Raw genomic sequence first — 17,777 nt, forward strand, 5'->3', positions numbered from 1 at the left:
GGGGGAGTGTCTAGAGGGTTTAATTCAGCGTGGAATTCTCACAATAATTTGCAGTTTTAGGAACACATGGGGACGACAACAAAAAACACACAAAAGTGGATGCACATTGCTAGGCCTAATTAAATTAACTAATACTGTTATAATGCTACGAAAATTACAATACAGTGAAACCGGTTAAGACGGTTTTCTAGCTTAGCATCACATGCAACATCGAATGCATCTTTGGATGTTGCAGCAACATTTTTGGGGTTATTTACAGAGGGTATCCTTTTTTTTTTGTTCAACAACATTGCACATACATTTCATTGATAATCTGCTGTGGCTTTTAAATCCTATTTTTTAGGTATTTTTTTAAAATAATAGATGAACATTAAACAAATTTTATACAATTTCGTATTAGCAAGAATCTAATGGTCTTAACCTTTTATAATTTAGTTTGCATCTAAGAATTATAATTTAATATTGCAGATTGTAAATTAAATAAAATGTAAGCCATCCAAAGGAATATTTCAAAAAGTACAGTAAATATTTTGAAAAATATATATTTCTAAGTATACAGCTTAAATTTAGAGTTTTTGATTTTATAATTTTTAAATTGAAAATGGATTTATAATTTAGATTTGATTTTGATTGATTTATTGCACACGAAAATTTGTTGAATAAGAAAAAGGCATGTTCTATTTAGCACGGAAATATATATTGGATTTTTTAAGCTAAGTATAGCTTGTATTGTTTTTTTCTGAGATTTAAAAACCACATCAGACTATTATTTTTGGGTGGGGCAAAGAGGGAATGGGTGGTGTGTTGGGTGGATTAGTTGGTTTTGCTTGTTAGTCGTTAGTCCTAGGGACTTTCAGCCCGATTCGAGGCTGGTGGCGATGCCTGGTGCTGGGGCACCTGGTACGGACTGAATCGCTGTGGATAGTGACTCAGCTGGGGTCTGGCCCTCAAATCCGGAGACGCAGATCCGCACGAGGAGGTGGGCGTGGCGGGGGCTGGGGGCGCCACCGAAATCGGAGGGGGTGGCGTCCGATTGGCGCCCGCCGCTGCCAAGGCCAAGGCCGCTTGCTGATTGGCACTGGCCAAGAATCCGGCCGTGAGTTGTGGCCACTGCTGTTGCCACATTCCCAGCTGAAAGGCGCTGAGGTGCGGGGGCGGTGGAGGAGCCGCCGATCGCTGGTACAAATGCGGCAGCAACATCTCCGTATACGGCGATCGGCCAAACATCTGCAAGTGCTGGCGGGCTTTTTCCAGGAGCGCCAAGGACGCGGCATCCGCCTCCTGAGGCGTCAACTGCGACATCAAAGGATCCGGAAAAAATCGCAGAGGAGCCGTTCGCATGTGCTGGTCAAAGAAAAACGCATCCATGGGATCTCTGGAAAATTAAATAAAGTAAATACTGATTATCTAGTTGTTTAAATTGTAATTTTTCATTTTGGGATTCAAGATTTTAAAAAAATGTTTTTTTTTATAGTACTATTATAAATGACTAAGTGACTAAAATCAAAAAGAGATTTCTGTATACATATGTGTATTACAAAATTCAATAAATTTTTATTTGACTGTTGGTAAAATTGGTAAACTAAAACCAGTCAATGGTTTTTAAAAAGTATTACCCATTTCAAATTGCATTGTTTGTTTGCTGTTTTGTTTTGATTTCTTGGTTCTAATCAACCAAAAAAAAGGATGCAATTCGGTCTCTAAAAGCCATTGGCACTCCATTAAGTTCGAGTTGCAGACAATTCGGTGTTAGGGAAGCTCGAGCTGGAGAACTTGGACTGTCAGAACCCGATGAGCAACTTGTTGCCGCCGCCACTTCAGCTGGAGCAATAACATAATTACGTCGAAAGTAACTGCCAATTGCCGACACTAAACAACAGGAACAACAACACCAGCAACAACAGCAACAAGAGCCACATTCACTCATTATTTTCGTGTTTTCATTTCATGTACGAATCGGCATCAAAGTTAAAAGCGCCGATCTGTAATTTACGCCACTTAAGCCGCCGCCGTGCCGGCTACAACAGCAACATTGCTCTTGTGTGTTGCTGCTGTTGCTGTTGTTGCTGTTGCTGTTGCTGCTGCGGCCGTGTTGCTGCTGGCGGCAGAGCATTGCCGTCTTAATAGTCGCCGCCTTGCAACACTTTGAAGTCGCTGTCGAAAAAAGGGCAGCAGCCCTCAGAAAAGCTGGAAAAAAAGTTGCCTGTGGCCTGATCCTGTCGGGAGTAGGGCAACATGTTGCTGGATGGCAACGAAATGTTGCGTGCAGAAATGTTGCAGGAAAGTGCTGAATGAGCAACATCATTCAATTATTCATTTGATCAGTTATAATAAATTTGTTTTAATATCTTACATTTTGCAAAGAAAAATAATGATTAATAAATATCCAGCTAAAAATGTTGAACAAATAATTTGCAATTTACTTAATCCCCAAAGCATATATAACTCTCAACCTTTCTTAAAGACCGAGTACTTAAATCACACACTGACATCAGCCATATAATCATATAAGTTCGATCCGATTGATCGCCGGTGTTGCACGTTGCATGCTAATTGAAGATGATTCCTGAGGAACCGGCAGGAATCGCCACGCCAACTGGCACTTTCACACATTTTCGCTAATCAGCGGCAAGTTGGGCTACTGTATCGGCTTTACGGCTCAACAGGCCATCGTAAATTAGGCCATAAATCAGACATGACCCCATAAAATGCGAAACGGGGGCAACTACAGCTATCTGTATAGCTCCTCGGTGGGGAACTTACCTATCAAAGTCGCTGAGACGCGACGAATCGCGAAATCCCTTCGCAAACGGATTCGAATCGATTTTCAGTTTCGTAATCAATTGATTCTGATAGGCCGTCACGGCCGTGAACACGGTCTCCGGGAAAACGAAGGTTTTATGGTCCATATCCTGCAGCTCCTTGGGATTGCCGGGGATGCTCTGCCCATGGCTGAGTCGCACCAAGTGGATCCTGGGCTGGTAGCGGTGCATTGAGTTCAGCACGACCTGCAAAGGAGATTCGGAAAATTCCCTGAATGCGAATTGTTTGTTGTGTGCCGGCCTTATAAAAAATGTACGTCCATAAAAAAGTAGTCGACGTTTGTTTTGACTGTCCTCGCAGCGTCTTCGTTCCACCAACTCTTCCACCTCCTCACTCCGCAGCCTTTATGGCCGTGATAAAAACGGTAGCAGGCTCGAGAATCCCAGAAATATATATGTGAACAGGGTCTTGAGCCTGCTCCGCTCGTATTTGCCACCAAATTGCCAACAATTTTCATTCATTTTTGTGCGCCCGCAATGCCATTTGCATATGTGCATTCGTTGGCAACCCTGGCTGACCCCTTTTGACCCCTTTTGACCCCGCCGACTTGGAAGACAATGGCAAGGCGGCCGCCGGTTTATGTGTTTGTCTGTCGGCCTAAATTATTCAAAGCTGTATCCTGAGATGACAGAAGGTTGGGGTACAAATAGTTTAAAGGATGTTGGCTTAGCTGAAAGGTGGTACTAAAAATAAACTTCTTTTGATTTGTAAAACATATATTTGCCATAAATATTTTTTATTTATTTCTCCATCAATCTCCATCCCTCTTATTTTATCCGCAAATTCTCGTATATTTCTTTATTGATTTTTTCAAACTGGCTATCATTCTACTCCCCCATTTTTTCTCGGCTTCCCTGTTATCCTGCCGTCCAATTGAGACGCTTGGACTCACCTGTCCGCTCTTGTCCATCTCGTTGTTTGTCAACTTCACCTTTTCGAAGGAGACGACCTGTTTTCTCAGTGCCTCCGGACTGAGAGGACAATCCGGATGGGCGTAGATGCGGGCGGGGGGCGGTGGGTCCGCTTTTCCGGCCACCAGCCACGAACTGCGATGATAGGCGTAACGATAGCGCCGCGAATCCAGCGGTACGACGTCCAAAAGCACGGCATATCGGTCCGCCGGTTGAATTTGCCTCAAGGGACCTGAGAAGCTCACTCTCACGGTGGGGAACATGCGCCTAAAATAAAATATATAGAATTTATAACTCAGCTTAAAAGGTTTTTGAAGTTTTGGATTTATAAAAAAGTCGAAAATCAGTCAATTAACTAAATTTTCTAATCAAAGCGACTATATCAACTCGCCTGGTGATGCTGATTAAGAATATATATGTATACTTTCTAGGGTGGGAAATGTGTCCTTTTATGCGTTACAAGCTTCTGACCAAAATAACAAAGAATGTTATTTATAATAACATATAAACTTCTATTCTAGTGCATAAGGCTGGTCGGAAAATGTTAGTGAACTCAGAGAAACACACACAAAAACAAGTAAATCGTGAACTATTTTTTATTGCCCGCCATTGTGTTGCGGCAGCAAAACACAAAAAAAGGAAGGTGGTGAACTAGCAAGGTATGTAAATAAGACGCATATTTAACTTTATGACTTTTAGCACGTTTTTGACACATTTCCGCAAGCGATGTCGTCGTCCTGAACGCAGGACCTTTACCCAGCGGGTGGGCGACAAGGGGTGTGTACCCCCACCCATTTCCCACCCACTCACCACCCACAATCCCCCGCAAAATCGTGTTTGTGGTCTCAGGTAAGTGTAAATGACGCTAATGACCCAACCCAGTTTTTTGTCATTTGTCTTGCAAATGCCTGAACCCGATATTCTGGGTGGGTTAATTATAATTGATTTGCTTTCAGTTGCTTTGGTAAGCTAATTGTGCAACATTTATTAAACAAAATTGTATTATTAGGGGTTATTTCTATGAGAACTTGTATCCAACTTGTACTTATCTATATAACTTTTAATCTGCTAAATATTGTAAGTTGAGTACTTTATATCTTAATCTTTCAACCATTTTCGCTTACTTTGGGAAAAGTCAAACATCAATCCATATTTAATGTGTTTAGAATTCAAATTATAAATATTTTTAAAATAAAAAATATGTTTAGAATAAGTACTCTTACAAAATCAACTCACACCAAGTAAATGACTTTACAGGTACTTAGTTAATTATTAAAGTGTTAATATGAGCATTTCAGGAAAGAAAGGACTTTCACTGTCCAACACGCAAATACAATTTGTACCTGTTTAAGTAGGTCTAATTGAAGATTTTCTTTCCAGTCCCATTTTCGCATTCCTCCTTCAATCCACCCCGCTTACAACTCTCGTTTGTTTGTTTATTTGTCAGAGCTGTGTTTACAGCCCATTATTGTAAGGGGCGGGTCCGGTGTCACCATGATTGTTTTAGCCACTGACTAACTGTTGTGGCCGCGTATTTAGCGCAGTTACCAGGCCAAAACGAATCCAAATCCACAGCCCGTAATTGTGATTTGTGCTGTAAGCACTTTTTCTGCTGCACTCACTCGCAGTTGCATGCCACAATTAGCACCATTGTAGCGGGCACTTAACGTGTTCCGCTTATCTCGATATCTGCACGGACTGAGGACTGCAGACTGCGGAGTATGGAGAATTGAGTTGCACTTGCGGACCCACTGACTAACTTCACTCGAGCCTGACCGCCAAAACTCAAGAACGGAAGCCGCCAAACCGGAAGCTTCCATTTTGTTTCTACCCCCGAAACGAAAGTCGAAGAATTTGTAAAAGAAGCTCAAGCTAAAAATTATGTAGAGGAAAAATTTCCCAAAGAAATTAATTATTGATTTAACAAAAAAATTGGAATAGAGGTCATATTTATTGGTTTATAAGAAAAAAGGTATTCAAGAAACAGAAATCTTGAAGCAACATAAATTATTGCCACTGAAACATAAATTATTATACTGTTTATAGTATAATTTTCTTGACCAAACAAAAAATGTTATTTAAATAACTTGGCAATAGGATTCATTACAATTTTTTGTAATACCAATTGTAAAGTTCTTTTCAAGGAACTAAAGTAATGCTTTACAAAAAATATTCTTTTCCGGCCTAAGAATTTTGGTTTTTGTTTTATACTTTATTTTTCTCAGTATCGTAGGAATTGTTAACACTTTCCTGTTGGCTTGACCGACCTGCTAATGTGAACCATAAATGTGTGAAAGTCGAGCAACTGCCACGCCCAGTTTTGATGGGCCATATCTAATGCGGCCCCCGCCTTACTATATTGCTTTTGTTATTTTTTGTGGTGTTTTTGCGTCTAGGCGGAAATGTCGTAAATCATATTCCAGCATTTACATACATTTTACGAGTTGAAGAGTCGCCTGAAGGCAGCCAAAGCAAAAGCCACTCCCCTGCCAACTTCTATTTTTTTTGTTTTCGCGGGGGTTTCCCCAGTTTAGTTCGCCCGCTGGCCGAGCTTCTAAGTGTGGATTTTATGTATTTGTTTATGGGAAAATTAGGGAAATGGCTTTTACTCAGTTTTTCGGACCGCGGCGAGAGAGCTTAGGTGCCAAAGGTTACAATTATGAAGTTTACACACCATTTGCCATGGGGTGGCTTGGCTTTCAATTAGTTTATACGGAACATGTAGGAACACCAATTCATTATCAACACCTTTGTTACAGCAAATTAAGCCTCCAGGTCTAAATTAATAAAATGCAAATTAGCCAGCGAGTAGAAGAACAAAGCGAAACTAAAAAGCAACCCCAAAAAAAAAACGCAGACAAGAAAACTATAACTTTGATCTTATCGCCAGCTGACAACACTCCCCCCAGTTGACTATCTTTTATTAGTTGATTAATTCATAATTCGGACCCTGCACCTTTCCTCAAAAGGGGATTAACTTGTTTCGATGCCTTCTGACCAATTCAGCTGCCCAGAAATATTAATGAAGTTGTGGAAAATGTTTTTAAAAATGCCAGAGCTGAATTTCTTGGCCTGCAAGGGGTTGCACCATGGAAATTGCAATTGCCACGCATCCTCTGAGGCCAGGCTACTGTCCTCGAATGTCCTGCGGCGGAAAAGAAGTCGGCTAATATGCGTGAAGAGTTTGTCGCAAAATATTGACAAACTCCGGGTATTTTCGAGGGGTCAACAAACAATTAGCCCGCCTGCCCGTCTGCTGATTTTTTCCTCCTTTGTCCTCCCAAAAATGCCAACCTCAAAACCGCTGACAGCGTGACAAAATCGCAAACCACGTGATATTTTATTTCAACAACCGCACGCACAAAGGAAACCATCCCAACCTGACCACGTAACAGGTAAAAAATTCTAACGCTCTGACTTTGACTCCTTTTTGTTTTGCCCCTGGCCGTAAATCATCTGAGAAGTCTCCCACTTTTTTTCAGTTTCAAATGTGTTGGCAATTTGCTGCAGTTCTCGTCTGTTTTTCACGGCTTATTTCTGATGAGAGCCACGCATGCGCATTTGCATGTGGAGGCAACATTTTCACAGCTGCCGAGGAGAATTGCCTTTCGAATGGGTAGTTAAAGGCGAAAATGGTCTTCAGTGAGGGAAAGAACCGTTTTTGATTAACCAGATGGAATGGCAAACTTGTAAATTACAGATAAGCAAGGAACATAGCTTAATAAAGTAATAAGGGGTAATACTAGGTTCCCTTTTTTCAATTTTTAAGAATACAAAAAGGTCACTGGAATTTCGCTTAGATTTTTCAGATGAATATTAAGTTTTTGGATAAAAAATGTACTTTTATACCAAATAGCTTGACAATTTTCTAAAATTAGAACCGAATCTATTAATAGATATTATCATGGAATGGAATATTTACTTATTATGTGCAGTTATAATATAACATAAGCTAATTTTGTACTGTAAAATTAAGCTATTGAAATATATATAACTTTTTAAGGTAGCTTGCTTTACCATATTTGATCTGGATTATTTGGGCTCTTATTTGATTAATTCCTGTATTCAATAGTACCTGTTTCAGTATGTTTACCGTTGCCGAACCGCATTCGCCATGACAGACTGCAGCGAGTCATGCCATCGAGTCGACTTGGAAGCTAAGCCCTCAGTCGTATATTTTTGCAATTTAAAATGTATCATTCACATAAAAAAGTCCCGCATTGCCACACCCACTTAGCTACCTGGCCCGCCCCTTTTCGTGGACATGTTTAGCTAGCAAACGATGTGCTGACATAGATGGATATCGGGAATGGGAATTATTCTGCCATTCTGCCATTGTGCCACTGCTGCGGCTTCTGTTTCTGTTTTTTCACCGACTTTTTTGCAATTGTGTTGCATGCGTCCGTCAAACCCGCACAAATGTAAATAAGTGTCGGCCGTTCATCGGTATCCTTTGACTAATTACAGGGCCAAAAAAACGGAAACAGAAACGCAAAAACATGAAGCCACAGCCGTAATGTCCTGGAAGCCAAAGGACATGCAAATGTGTTGTTAGCGCGACAATCGGCAGCTATTACAATGCAATTTATACTTGGTGTGGATCTCGGGATGGGGGTTCCCAAAAAGCGGGGAGCTCTGGGGCTGCGAAAGGAGTAAATTTGTTAATGTGTCGTAAATGCTCACAAAGGGGAGAAGGGGGTTCATCTGGGGCGCCTGTTGACGGCCACCAAAGGGTTAAGCAACAGCAAAGTCAAACAAACAAAAGTTGCCAAGCAAAAAATAAAGAAAACGGTCGAAAAAATATGGAAAACATTAACAGTCTATGAGGTTTTTGGGAGTCGACTATGAGATACCTTATAAACGAATACAAATTTTCTCTTGTTGACTGTAAGAAGCATACTGAGAGAAAATTATTTAAATATATTTAGTTATTGGCTACGATATACATCAGAAAATAATTATGTGCAAGTAAAATTAAATTATTTCAAATAATCAAAAATTAGACATTATTGTTTGAAAACAAATCAAATTATATACTTATTTAGACCCTGATAAATTGAATTTATTGTATTTTATAACGATCTAGGCACCTTATTTAATTAATAAATTGGTTCTGAATGACTTCTCAACTTTTTTAAAATTAGTGATGCCTTAATTTAAGATATTTTGGCGTTACCCAAGTCCAGCATGCCCAATCTCCACAGAAATAAACCCGAAAAAATCAACAAACAAAAGAAGGGGATCCTAACTACCACCTAGCGACTAATGCGCATTTCGCATGTTGTCGGGGAGAGAGAAAAGGGAAGTCAAAAAACCAAAAACAAAATGCAAAAAGCCAAAGTTCTTTGCCCCACACTGTTATGTTTCATGTTCATGTTTCGTTTTTATTCGCATTTCAAAACCCCCCTTAACCCCGCCACAACATTCGCACGAGAATCGAAAATACCGTCGAGCAATAATTCCTTCAACTTTTGTTGAGTTGCGAATGAAAAGTCGTTTAACCCGGTATTTTGATGTGAGACTGTGTGTTCGTGTTTTGGGGGTATAATATTTATTATTTTTTCAATACAAAACAGCTGACGAAACGGTCTTCTTTTTTTTTCGCTGCTAATCGAAAATCGACGCAAATTATTTCGATGCCTTGTCAATCAAAATTTCTTGATGTAAATGAGGAACTAACAGAAAAGTTGTTGATATTTTCCAGTTAAGACGGAGGGGCGTTAATGGGGCGTGGCCGAGAGGTTATAGCCAACGTGAGTTGGGAAATGGGAGTTGTGAGTTTGGCTTTCCATGGGTGAAAGGCGCATTAAAGTTTTATTGATTGTGTTTTTCGTTCGAGGACTTTTTGTGGGCTTGATTGGTGGCCGATTGCCGGGGGCGGCATTATGGTTATGACCCGGACTGCCCCAGCCACTCCCCCTTCGGCCCCCGCTCCACGCCTCTCTTTCACCGCCGGCAAATTGAATTCCAACGAATGTTTAATGAAATAAAATGCATGTTGCGAGGCTGAAAAACGAAATGTGATCGATTATCGGGAAATTTCTTTCAATAACTGAACATGTCGATAAGTGTGCTTTTCAAATTGCTCGGAAATGTTTAGCTTAATTGGTTGTTCGAACTTTAAAGTGCATTTGCCAAAAAGTTCGTTGTTATTTGGGAAAATGCATAGATTTAATTTAAAAAGACATTAAATAAATAGTGTAAAAGAAAAGTTTTTATGAAAATATTGTTGGATTGCTGTTCTTTTTTTGGGGAATTAATATATCAATCATTTATTTTAAAGACCTCGAAGTCCGCTTGTGAATGATACAGAAATGCAATCATTAGGCTATACACAAAAATTAGTGATAATCCAGAGATATTACAATATAATAGAAATATGGTAAATCCCTCCTTTTATTACTACTGAATATCATTCATGGCTGCATCAATGAATGCAATGCTCTTCCCTTTTTTTTTTGATTTACCAACCCACTCACTTAGGCGTAAACCCCTTAATTTATGCATTTATGTGGCCGCCATGGCACTCACCTGCCCGATTTGGTAATGATCATTTCAGTGCCCAATTCATGGAACTTATCCCACAGCTCCTTGGTCTCCAGGTGGCACTGGACGGGCGTGAGATCGTCGCAGTTGCACGAGCCCACTATCTTGGGCGTGGGCTGCTGTGGGCGTGGCAATCGCATGCAAGAAAAAGGAGGAGAAAATTAAGGGGGGATTTTAGTAGGATGCTTGAGGAGATGCGTTGCCATTTCTGCACACTTTGTTGCTAGGATGTACACAGGCAAAAAAATTAGACATATGAAAAAGTCAGATATTTATATGATTATTAAAGAAATTAATTGGGGAATGTACTAACAAAGTTTGGAATGCTGAACTTTTTTATATAAAAGAAGAGGAAGACTATTATTTTTAGGAAGATATTTTACTTTTAAGAATTTTTCAATTCGTGTTTGTACCTACTAAATCATTTCACACTTTAATAGAAACATTCAAGATATTAAGACAGTAAAGGGAATTCCTTCACTTTTGATATAATACATTTTCAAAGTGTTTTGATGTTTCAATAATCGTATTTATGTGTTTCATTTTTTAATATCAGTTTCAGTTCAAAAATGAAATATGGGAATTCACATGTGTCTCACTGTGCATCTTTACCTGGGCTGGCGATTCCTCTGGCGACAGGCGTTCGAGTTCCTCGGGACTTTGCGAGGGCGGGGGCGGTGGCGGCGAGGGCGTGGCAGCGGCTCCAACTGCGGCAGCAGAACGCCCTCGATGGCTGCTTGATTTGCTGTGATTGCTGTTGCTGTTGGTGTTGCTGTTGCTGTTGCCTGAGTTGCTGATGTTGCTGTTGCTGTTGTTGTTGCTGTTGCTGCTGTGATGATTGTGATGTTGGCGTTGTTGCTTGTTTGCCGGTGCGTGGTGATGTGTCTGTTGCCTTTGTTGTTGTGATTGTTGTTGTTGCTGCTCCTGCTTTTGTTGCTGTTGCTGTGCAACACGCAATGCCTGTCGCGCCTGCTGCTGGGCCTGCAATGCTGCCGCTGCAGCCGCTGCTGTTGCAGTTGCTGCTGCAGTTGCCGACGGCATTTCCGAGTCACTGCAGTCGACCACATCAACGTCAACATCATCGTCCGCATCCTGGCCTGAAAAGCGCTCCACGGATGCGGGACCTACACGTCCAGAAAAAATAAATATGAAAAGGAAAAAGTAATTAATAACCAGATCTTAAAAAATTAACTCTTCAATAAACAGTTATCTGTAAATATGTAATGTTTTGATTTAACAGATAAATAAACCTCTACAATTATTATTCTATAATGATTTATTGTTTTAATAATTCTTAATTTAAAAGTAAGATTAAGTAATTAATGACTATAATACCTATTTTAACAGAGTCTATTTAATTATATATACAAGTTTTCTTCTAAGCTGTTTTAAACCTTAGTTTTTCAAGTGTAAATAGAAAACAGAGACATCAGAGTGGCTAGTTAATGTGGGAGTTGCTGCTGGGGCTGCAACATGTTGCATGTTGTCGATGACGAGCCGCAACAGCAATAGCAACGAGAATCCAGTTCGCGACCAGATGCATTTTACAGATTACGCCAAAAATTCAATTATTTGCTCAAAATGCAATTTCGTATGTTAATTTCGCCTGTATTTGTGTGTTGGCATTGCCAATGCCAATTGCCAAATGGGCGGGGGGAGGTCATAAAGAGGGGGTTTCACACTAATGAATGCATCTGTTTGCGCTTCTGTCTCTACCCAATTATGGCATCTAAATAGTTTTGTATTCAGGGTATATAAACGATTATATGTATCTGTACTGCGCTTGTCATGTGCATTTCCCCACCCCCCGCGCATTCAAATAGGCTTTGATTATTTTATTGCCGCGCATTTGCCGCAATTATCAAGTCATCAGCGTTGCATTGTCATCAATATATAATTTATATAGCAGAAAAAAGCGAATAAAAAATACGGAAAATATAGGAATATAATGCAGCTGCGACACATTTTCAAAGGGTGAGTAAAAAAGTCAATCGATAAAATGAGTTTTTAGGAGAAGCACTATGTAAACCTTAATTTAAAAAATTGGATTTATGAAATGAAGTGTACTTAAAATATTAAAGCCCCTTATATTTGTTTTAAATTAAATTATTTCAAGGCGAAGAAACAAAAATCTATATCTTTTTATTCCTTGCAAACAACCTAATTTTTGTTCAGTACTTGAACATTTTTGCTCTTGGATACATATTTTTGTTTTTATTGGGGCAAGATCTATTTAAATTTCCATTGTATACTCTCGTATTTACTTTTTCATTTTCTCCTATGAATTCAGATCAGTCTGAAATTGTCTTTATAAATAAAACATTGACTTTGCTATTGGTGCTTTTTAATCTTTTATTATACTCAACCATTTAGCAGCCTTTCATATTGTAAGACTGTTGGAACTTAAAGCCTTATAAACAATATGCCAGTCGTACCATATCATATCGTAAAAAATTATAGCTAAATCACCCGGCAAACCAGTAACTTGGGATAACCATCAACATGTGTGATGTGCTAAATTTATATTCTTTTCAACCTTTGCTCCAACCAATTTATTATACTCAATCAAAAGAATATTGAGTATGATAATAGAGTGAAACTTGTTTGGAGTAAAGAACTAAACTTGATTCCGGAGATCAAAACGAAAATGAGATTCATGAATGAATCCTACCGTGACGCTTATTTACAAAAAGAAATAATAATTTACTTTAAAATACTAGCGAAGAGAAATAGTTATTATTTTGATTGATGGGCTGAGTGGAGAAATAGTTAGGGCAACTGAAATCTGATTATAACTAACTAAATAAGGAAAAGTGGAATTATAGTTGAGTAAGGGTTTTTTTTAAACCATACATAGCGTTTTATAAGCCTTGGAATATAAAAGACTCTAAGTGTATATGAAGTTACCCTTAATGTAACCTAAAACAAGTAAATGGATATGTAAAATTCAGAAACATATAAATATAAATAGTTTTTTATCACATTTATAAGGGTTTGTCTATGTTCCCTAATCGAATGCAAAAGCGGGCGGTTATTTTACCCAAAACCAGCCAGAAATGAAGCGATAAAATGGACTGCCCGTCTATAAAAGCCGACTATGTTTAGTTTAGGATGTGGGGTTGACTTTGGGCTGGGATCGGAATTGAACTTTACTCACTCAGACTGCGTTCCGAAGGTTCCCGGCTGCTCGGGGCGTTTCCGCCGCGCGCCATAATCGCCGCAATTGAGAAATCCGTGGCGAAGGAAATGTTGTGCTGATTGTGGTTATGATTATGATGGTTGTTCAGCGGACTGTGGTGGTGGTGATGATGATGATGATGCTGGTGATGATGACTGCTGCCGTTGGCGATATTCGCCGCTGCCACCGCCGCTGCCGAAACGATTTGTTGCTGCAACTTCGACTTGAAGTTCTGCGTCGGCGAAGGCGTTTGCTGCGGTTTCGTATTCGCCGGCTGGTTGCTCAAAAGCATTTTCGGGCTGAGATTTCCAGTACTTCTCCTTCTCCTTCGAAATTAATTTCCGAATATTTTACCCCAGGTCTTAAGTTGCTTTTACTGGAGCTCTTAGGGATTTACCTTTTCAATCGATTGCTAAATTTGCTTGTTTTGGTTTTCCGGGATTTAAGTTTTCTTATGAACTATTCGCTTTTATATTTTCCTAATATATACTCCATATGCTTTTGGGAATTTATTTATTATTCGTAACTAAAGCTTTTTGTTTTATTGCAAACATTGTTGAAATAAGCGAAATTATTTATAGATATTTATCGGTGTTTTCGCATTTCCTAATAATTTTCTCCATATTTGTGAGATTGTATTTGCCGGTCTTTTGCTCAAGATCATTTTATCATATTTATCACTTTTCTTAGAATGTTTTAATGTGGTATTTTTTGAGTTCCAGCACTTCAAGCAGCTATTTTAAAAGGCTAGCTGTTGATATTTATTTTAAATGTTTTATACTTTTTCATAAATAAATATTATTATAAAATGTGTGTAAAATATTTTGCAATGTTTCAAAGTTTTTTTACAACGTTTTTAGAAACACTTTGCGACTTAACGAGTTTACGCCCGTATTTACTCCGGTCTCCGGTTCTCCGTATTTTCCGTGATTTTCGTATTTTGCGTATTTTCGAGGTGGAAACGGGAAATTCCGGAGCGCCGTCGCTGCTTCACAGTCACGCAGCTGACCATTGAATGAATCCCAATTCGCTTTTCGCCATGTAAACGCCAAAAGCGCCAAAGCCAAAAACCAAAAACAACAGCAACAAAAAAAGTACAAAAACGCAACGCAAAAATCAACAACAAATACCACGACGTCGGCAGCGACGTCGACTGCGACGCCGACTGACCCCCAAAACAGAAACAACAACAGCTGATGTTTCTTACGGCGAAAGGTTTTCAACACCACGTAACGAAACGTAACGATTAACGTAACTCACTCGTACTTCCACTTCCAGAGAACTAAACCCAAAACTTTCCTTACGTCACGTAAGGAAACCACAATTTTAACCGCAAAAGGAATGGAAAAAATAATGTTTTTCAATTAGGCAAGTGCAAGCAGGATGGCAGTACGAGCAGCGCATTCCCATGCTGCCGGCAGCGACGCCAGCGTCGAGGCATAACTCATTTCCATTTTCCAATTCGAACACAAATTCCCATGCACTCAAAACAATACCAATTCATAAGCTGGGTATGCGTAAGAGCGAGACGACCGGATGTATTTCCTATTGAGTGGAGAGCGTTTTTTGCTGCCATCTCTTTCGCACCGCTGGGGAGGGAGGGAGAGAGTAAGAGAGCCAAGGGAAGTTCATAAATTCGTCATTTTGTTTTTGGCTGTTGACAGTTCTTCGTCCGATTTGTTGTTGTTGCCATGGTGAGTGCGAATGTGTGTGAGTGGTTTTTGTTGTATGAGGGAGGGGGTGTGTTCACCGCTTTTCGTCGACTACTTACGATTCTTCTCAACTCAGTCCGATTCCACTGCGTTCCGCTGACGTTACTCACCACTTTGAGTTGAGTGGAAATGCGATTGAGTGAGATATTTGCGACCAGAAAGTTTTTAGTGAGGTGGAAAAAGTAATTTGAATTCATATTGAAAATATTATTTTCCATCTCAAATAATATTACATTTTAAATTTTTTGTTAAAAAACTATACATGTTTATGCTGTCAAATGGAGTTGACAAATTTATGGCCTTCTAAAAAATCTTGCCAATGAAAATAACCATGACAGATAAATGGAAAGGGTTCCCGCATTTACCAACATTTTTTTTTTCAAAATTACACATTTCTAACATTTTGTAAAGGGTTTTTTATAGTTTAGTAAAAAGACATTTATTTAGGGGAAAAAAGGACAAAACATGTACATAAACTTTATAGTATAAATTAATAGAAAAAACATCCATATTTTATCAATATTTTTAATTTTGGACTGTTATTTCCTTTAAAAATACCTTTTTTGAGCGTCACCCTATAATTTTCCGCACCATCGAGGGAAAATCGACCCTTTCGGTTGGGACACAACAGCATTTCCCTCATCCTGCGACAGGACTTATCTGAGAAAGTGTCTCGTGTGCTCGGTCCTCCAATTGAAAAATCATAATTGAATATCTGGGTTCCTGTCACTCCTCCTTCTTTTCCGCCCACCAGCGTATGTAAATGTTTTTAATTTAAATGTTTGCTCAAAAGAACCAACAAAAGATGGTTGGAAAAAAAATGCGACGATGGCGTGTGAACGCAGCAGAAAATTATAGACCCGGGGAAAAAGAGGGAACTGGTGAGGGGCAGTGGGGAGGGGGAGGGTTCCGGGTGGTGCCACCATCTTGTTTCCCTCCGTCAGACTTTTTTCACAATTCGTCAGCTGCGCCCTTCGTCCTCCCAGAATGATGTCCTTTTTTCCCAGCACTGAGGGAAAATTATCACACCATGCAAACCATAAATATTCATTAGAATACCCTTAATTTTGTTGTGTAAGCATAATTAAAATAATAATTTCTCTAAATCTTAATAAAGGCTTTTTGTATATTTCCCTATTACATTTTCTTATACCTTTATCTTATCTTTACTGTATTCATCGATTTTAAAAAGTTCATATTTATAGACACTTTAAAAATGTACTAAACTGGTTAATTAAAATTTGGAAAAGTCATTTTAATAAAATCATCACAATTTGGTTTATCTTGGCTTGAAATATTAAGATATTGGTTCTAATTTAATATAAATCTAACGATTTGGAAAGAAATTAAAATAATTAAGTTTCATAAAAAAACAGTTAGGGTTGAAGCCAACAATTTTGTAGTAATAAGTATTTATTTAAGTGTTTTCATTATATTTCATTCACAACCATTTATTTCTTTGACTGTAACCGTTGTTTTTGTGGCTGCGGTTTCATTTGCATGCGATTCGTGGTTGCCAGCCGATGTGGCGCACAATTGAGCCACTAATGGTGATGTTGATGGTGGCCAGATCGGTGGAGGGAGTATCTAGTATCTGGAGTATCTGGTGGAAAGGAGCGGGACTCAGGGATTCAGACAGGGTGGGCCCTCGGCTCGCTTTGTTTGCTTTGTCGCGGCTCGGTGACAATTTTTCAATGATTTGTTTCCTGCCCTGAAATCTCATTTGCATATGCCACCATATTTTTTCAACTTTCCAGGTTTTTTTGTGTGGTTTTCCCCCGGTTTCTATTCCCGCTTTCGCTCCTGCTCCTTTTTTTATATATTTTCAGGGGGAGTGAAAAATTGCAATCGCTTTGTTTTTGTTTTCGTTGTGGGTTGGTTTCAGGCAATTTGAATTTGATTTAATGAAATTAAGAGGGCGTGTTCTTCTAATAGTCGTTTCTTTAAATAGTTTTTCATGCGTTTTCCTGGAAATTGGTGAGTTAATGAAGTTGGAAAAGTGTGTAAATTAATTGAGAAATAAAGAAATCTTTTGAAGGTGGCGGCGATGTTTTTTGAGTATTCGGGGCCCTCTTCATTATTAAACATTTTAACAAAAATTTTTTTTTTTAATTCATGACTTCTATATTATATATATAACATTTATAATAAAAATTTATCGGAAATTCGACCTAGCTTTACTGTTCTTAAGCATCGAAATCGAGATATAGAATATTTACAAACCCTTACAATTGGACTTCTCGAGACCAATACTTTGTCAAATTTCATCCTAGTTCAAAGTTACATACCTCTTAAGAATTATGTTTTGATTCTCACAAAAACTGCATTCAAATTTTTTCATTTTAACGTTGATCAAATTTTTGACCCATTTTCATGTCAGTTATTTCTAGTTTTGGTGACTTGTACAAAAGGTGACTCACAATTGGACTTCCAGAGTCCATAACTTTGTCAAATTTAATCCGATTTCTAAGTGGCATACCTCTAAACCTTCGTGTTTCGATTCTCAAAAAATCTGCATTCAAAATTTTCATTTTAAAGATGATCAAAATTTTGACCCATTTTCATGTCCGTTATTTCTAAGTTTCCGATGTCTTGTAAAAATGATCC

At 38.8% G+C, this 17,777-nt stretch overlaps 1 protein-coding gene across 1 annotated transcript; it reads right to left on the reverse strand.

The window, feature by feature from the left end:
• Nucleotides 1-599: 599 nt before the first annotated feature.
• LOC108052468 (T-box protein H15) lies at nt 600-14,453 on the reverse strand. The gene is made up of 6 exons (XM_044459754.1): nt 13,438-14,453; nt 10,893-11,404; nt 10,266-10,399; nt 3,716-4,001; nt 2,764-3,008; nt 600-1,375 (listed from the first exon to the last, which is right to left on the reverse strand). The coding sequence occupies exons 1-6, from the start codon at nt 13,748-13,750 to the stop codon at nt 844-846; spliced, it is 2,022 nt and encodes a 673-aa protein (XP_044315689.1). The 5' UTR covers nt 13,751-14,453; the 3' UTR covers nt 600-843.
• Nucleotides 14,454-17,777: the final 3,324 nt, after the last annotated feature.

Source organism: Drosophila rhopaloa, unplaced genomic scaffold, assembly GCF_018152115.1.
Source record: "Drosophila rhopaloa isolate 14029-0021.01 unplaced genomic scaffold, ASM1815211v1 contig_2, whole genome shotgun sequence".
Taxonomy (NCBI): Eukaryota; Metazoa; Arthropoda; class Insecta; order Diptera; family Drosophilidae; genus Drosophila; species Drosophila rhopaloa.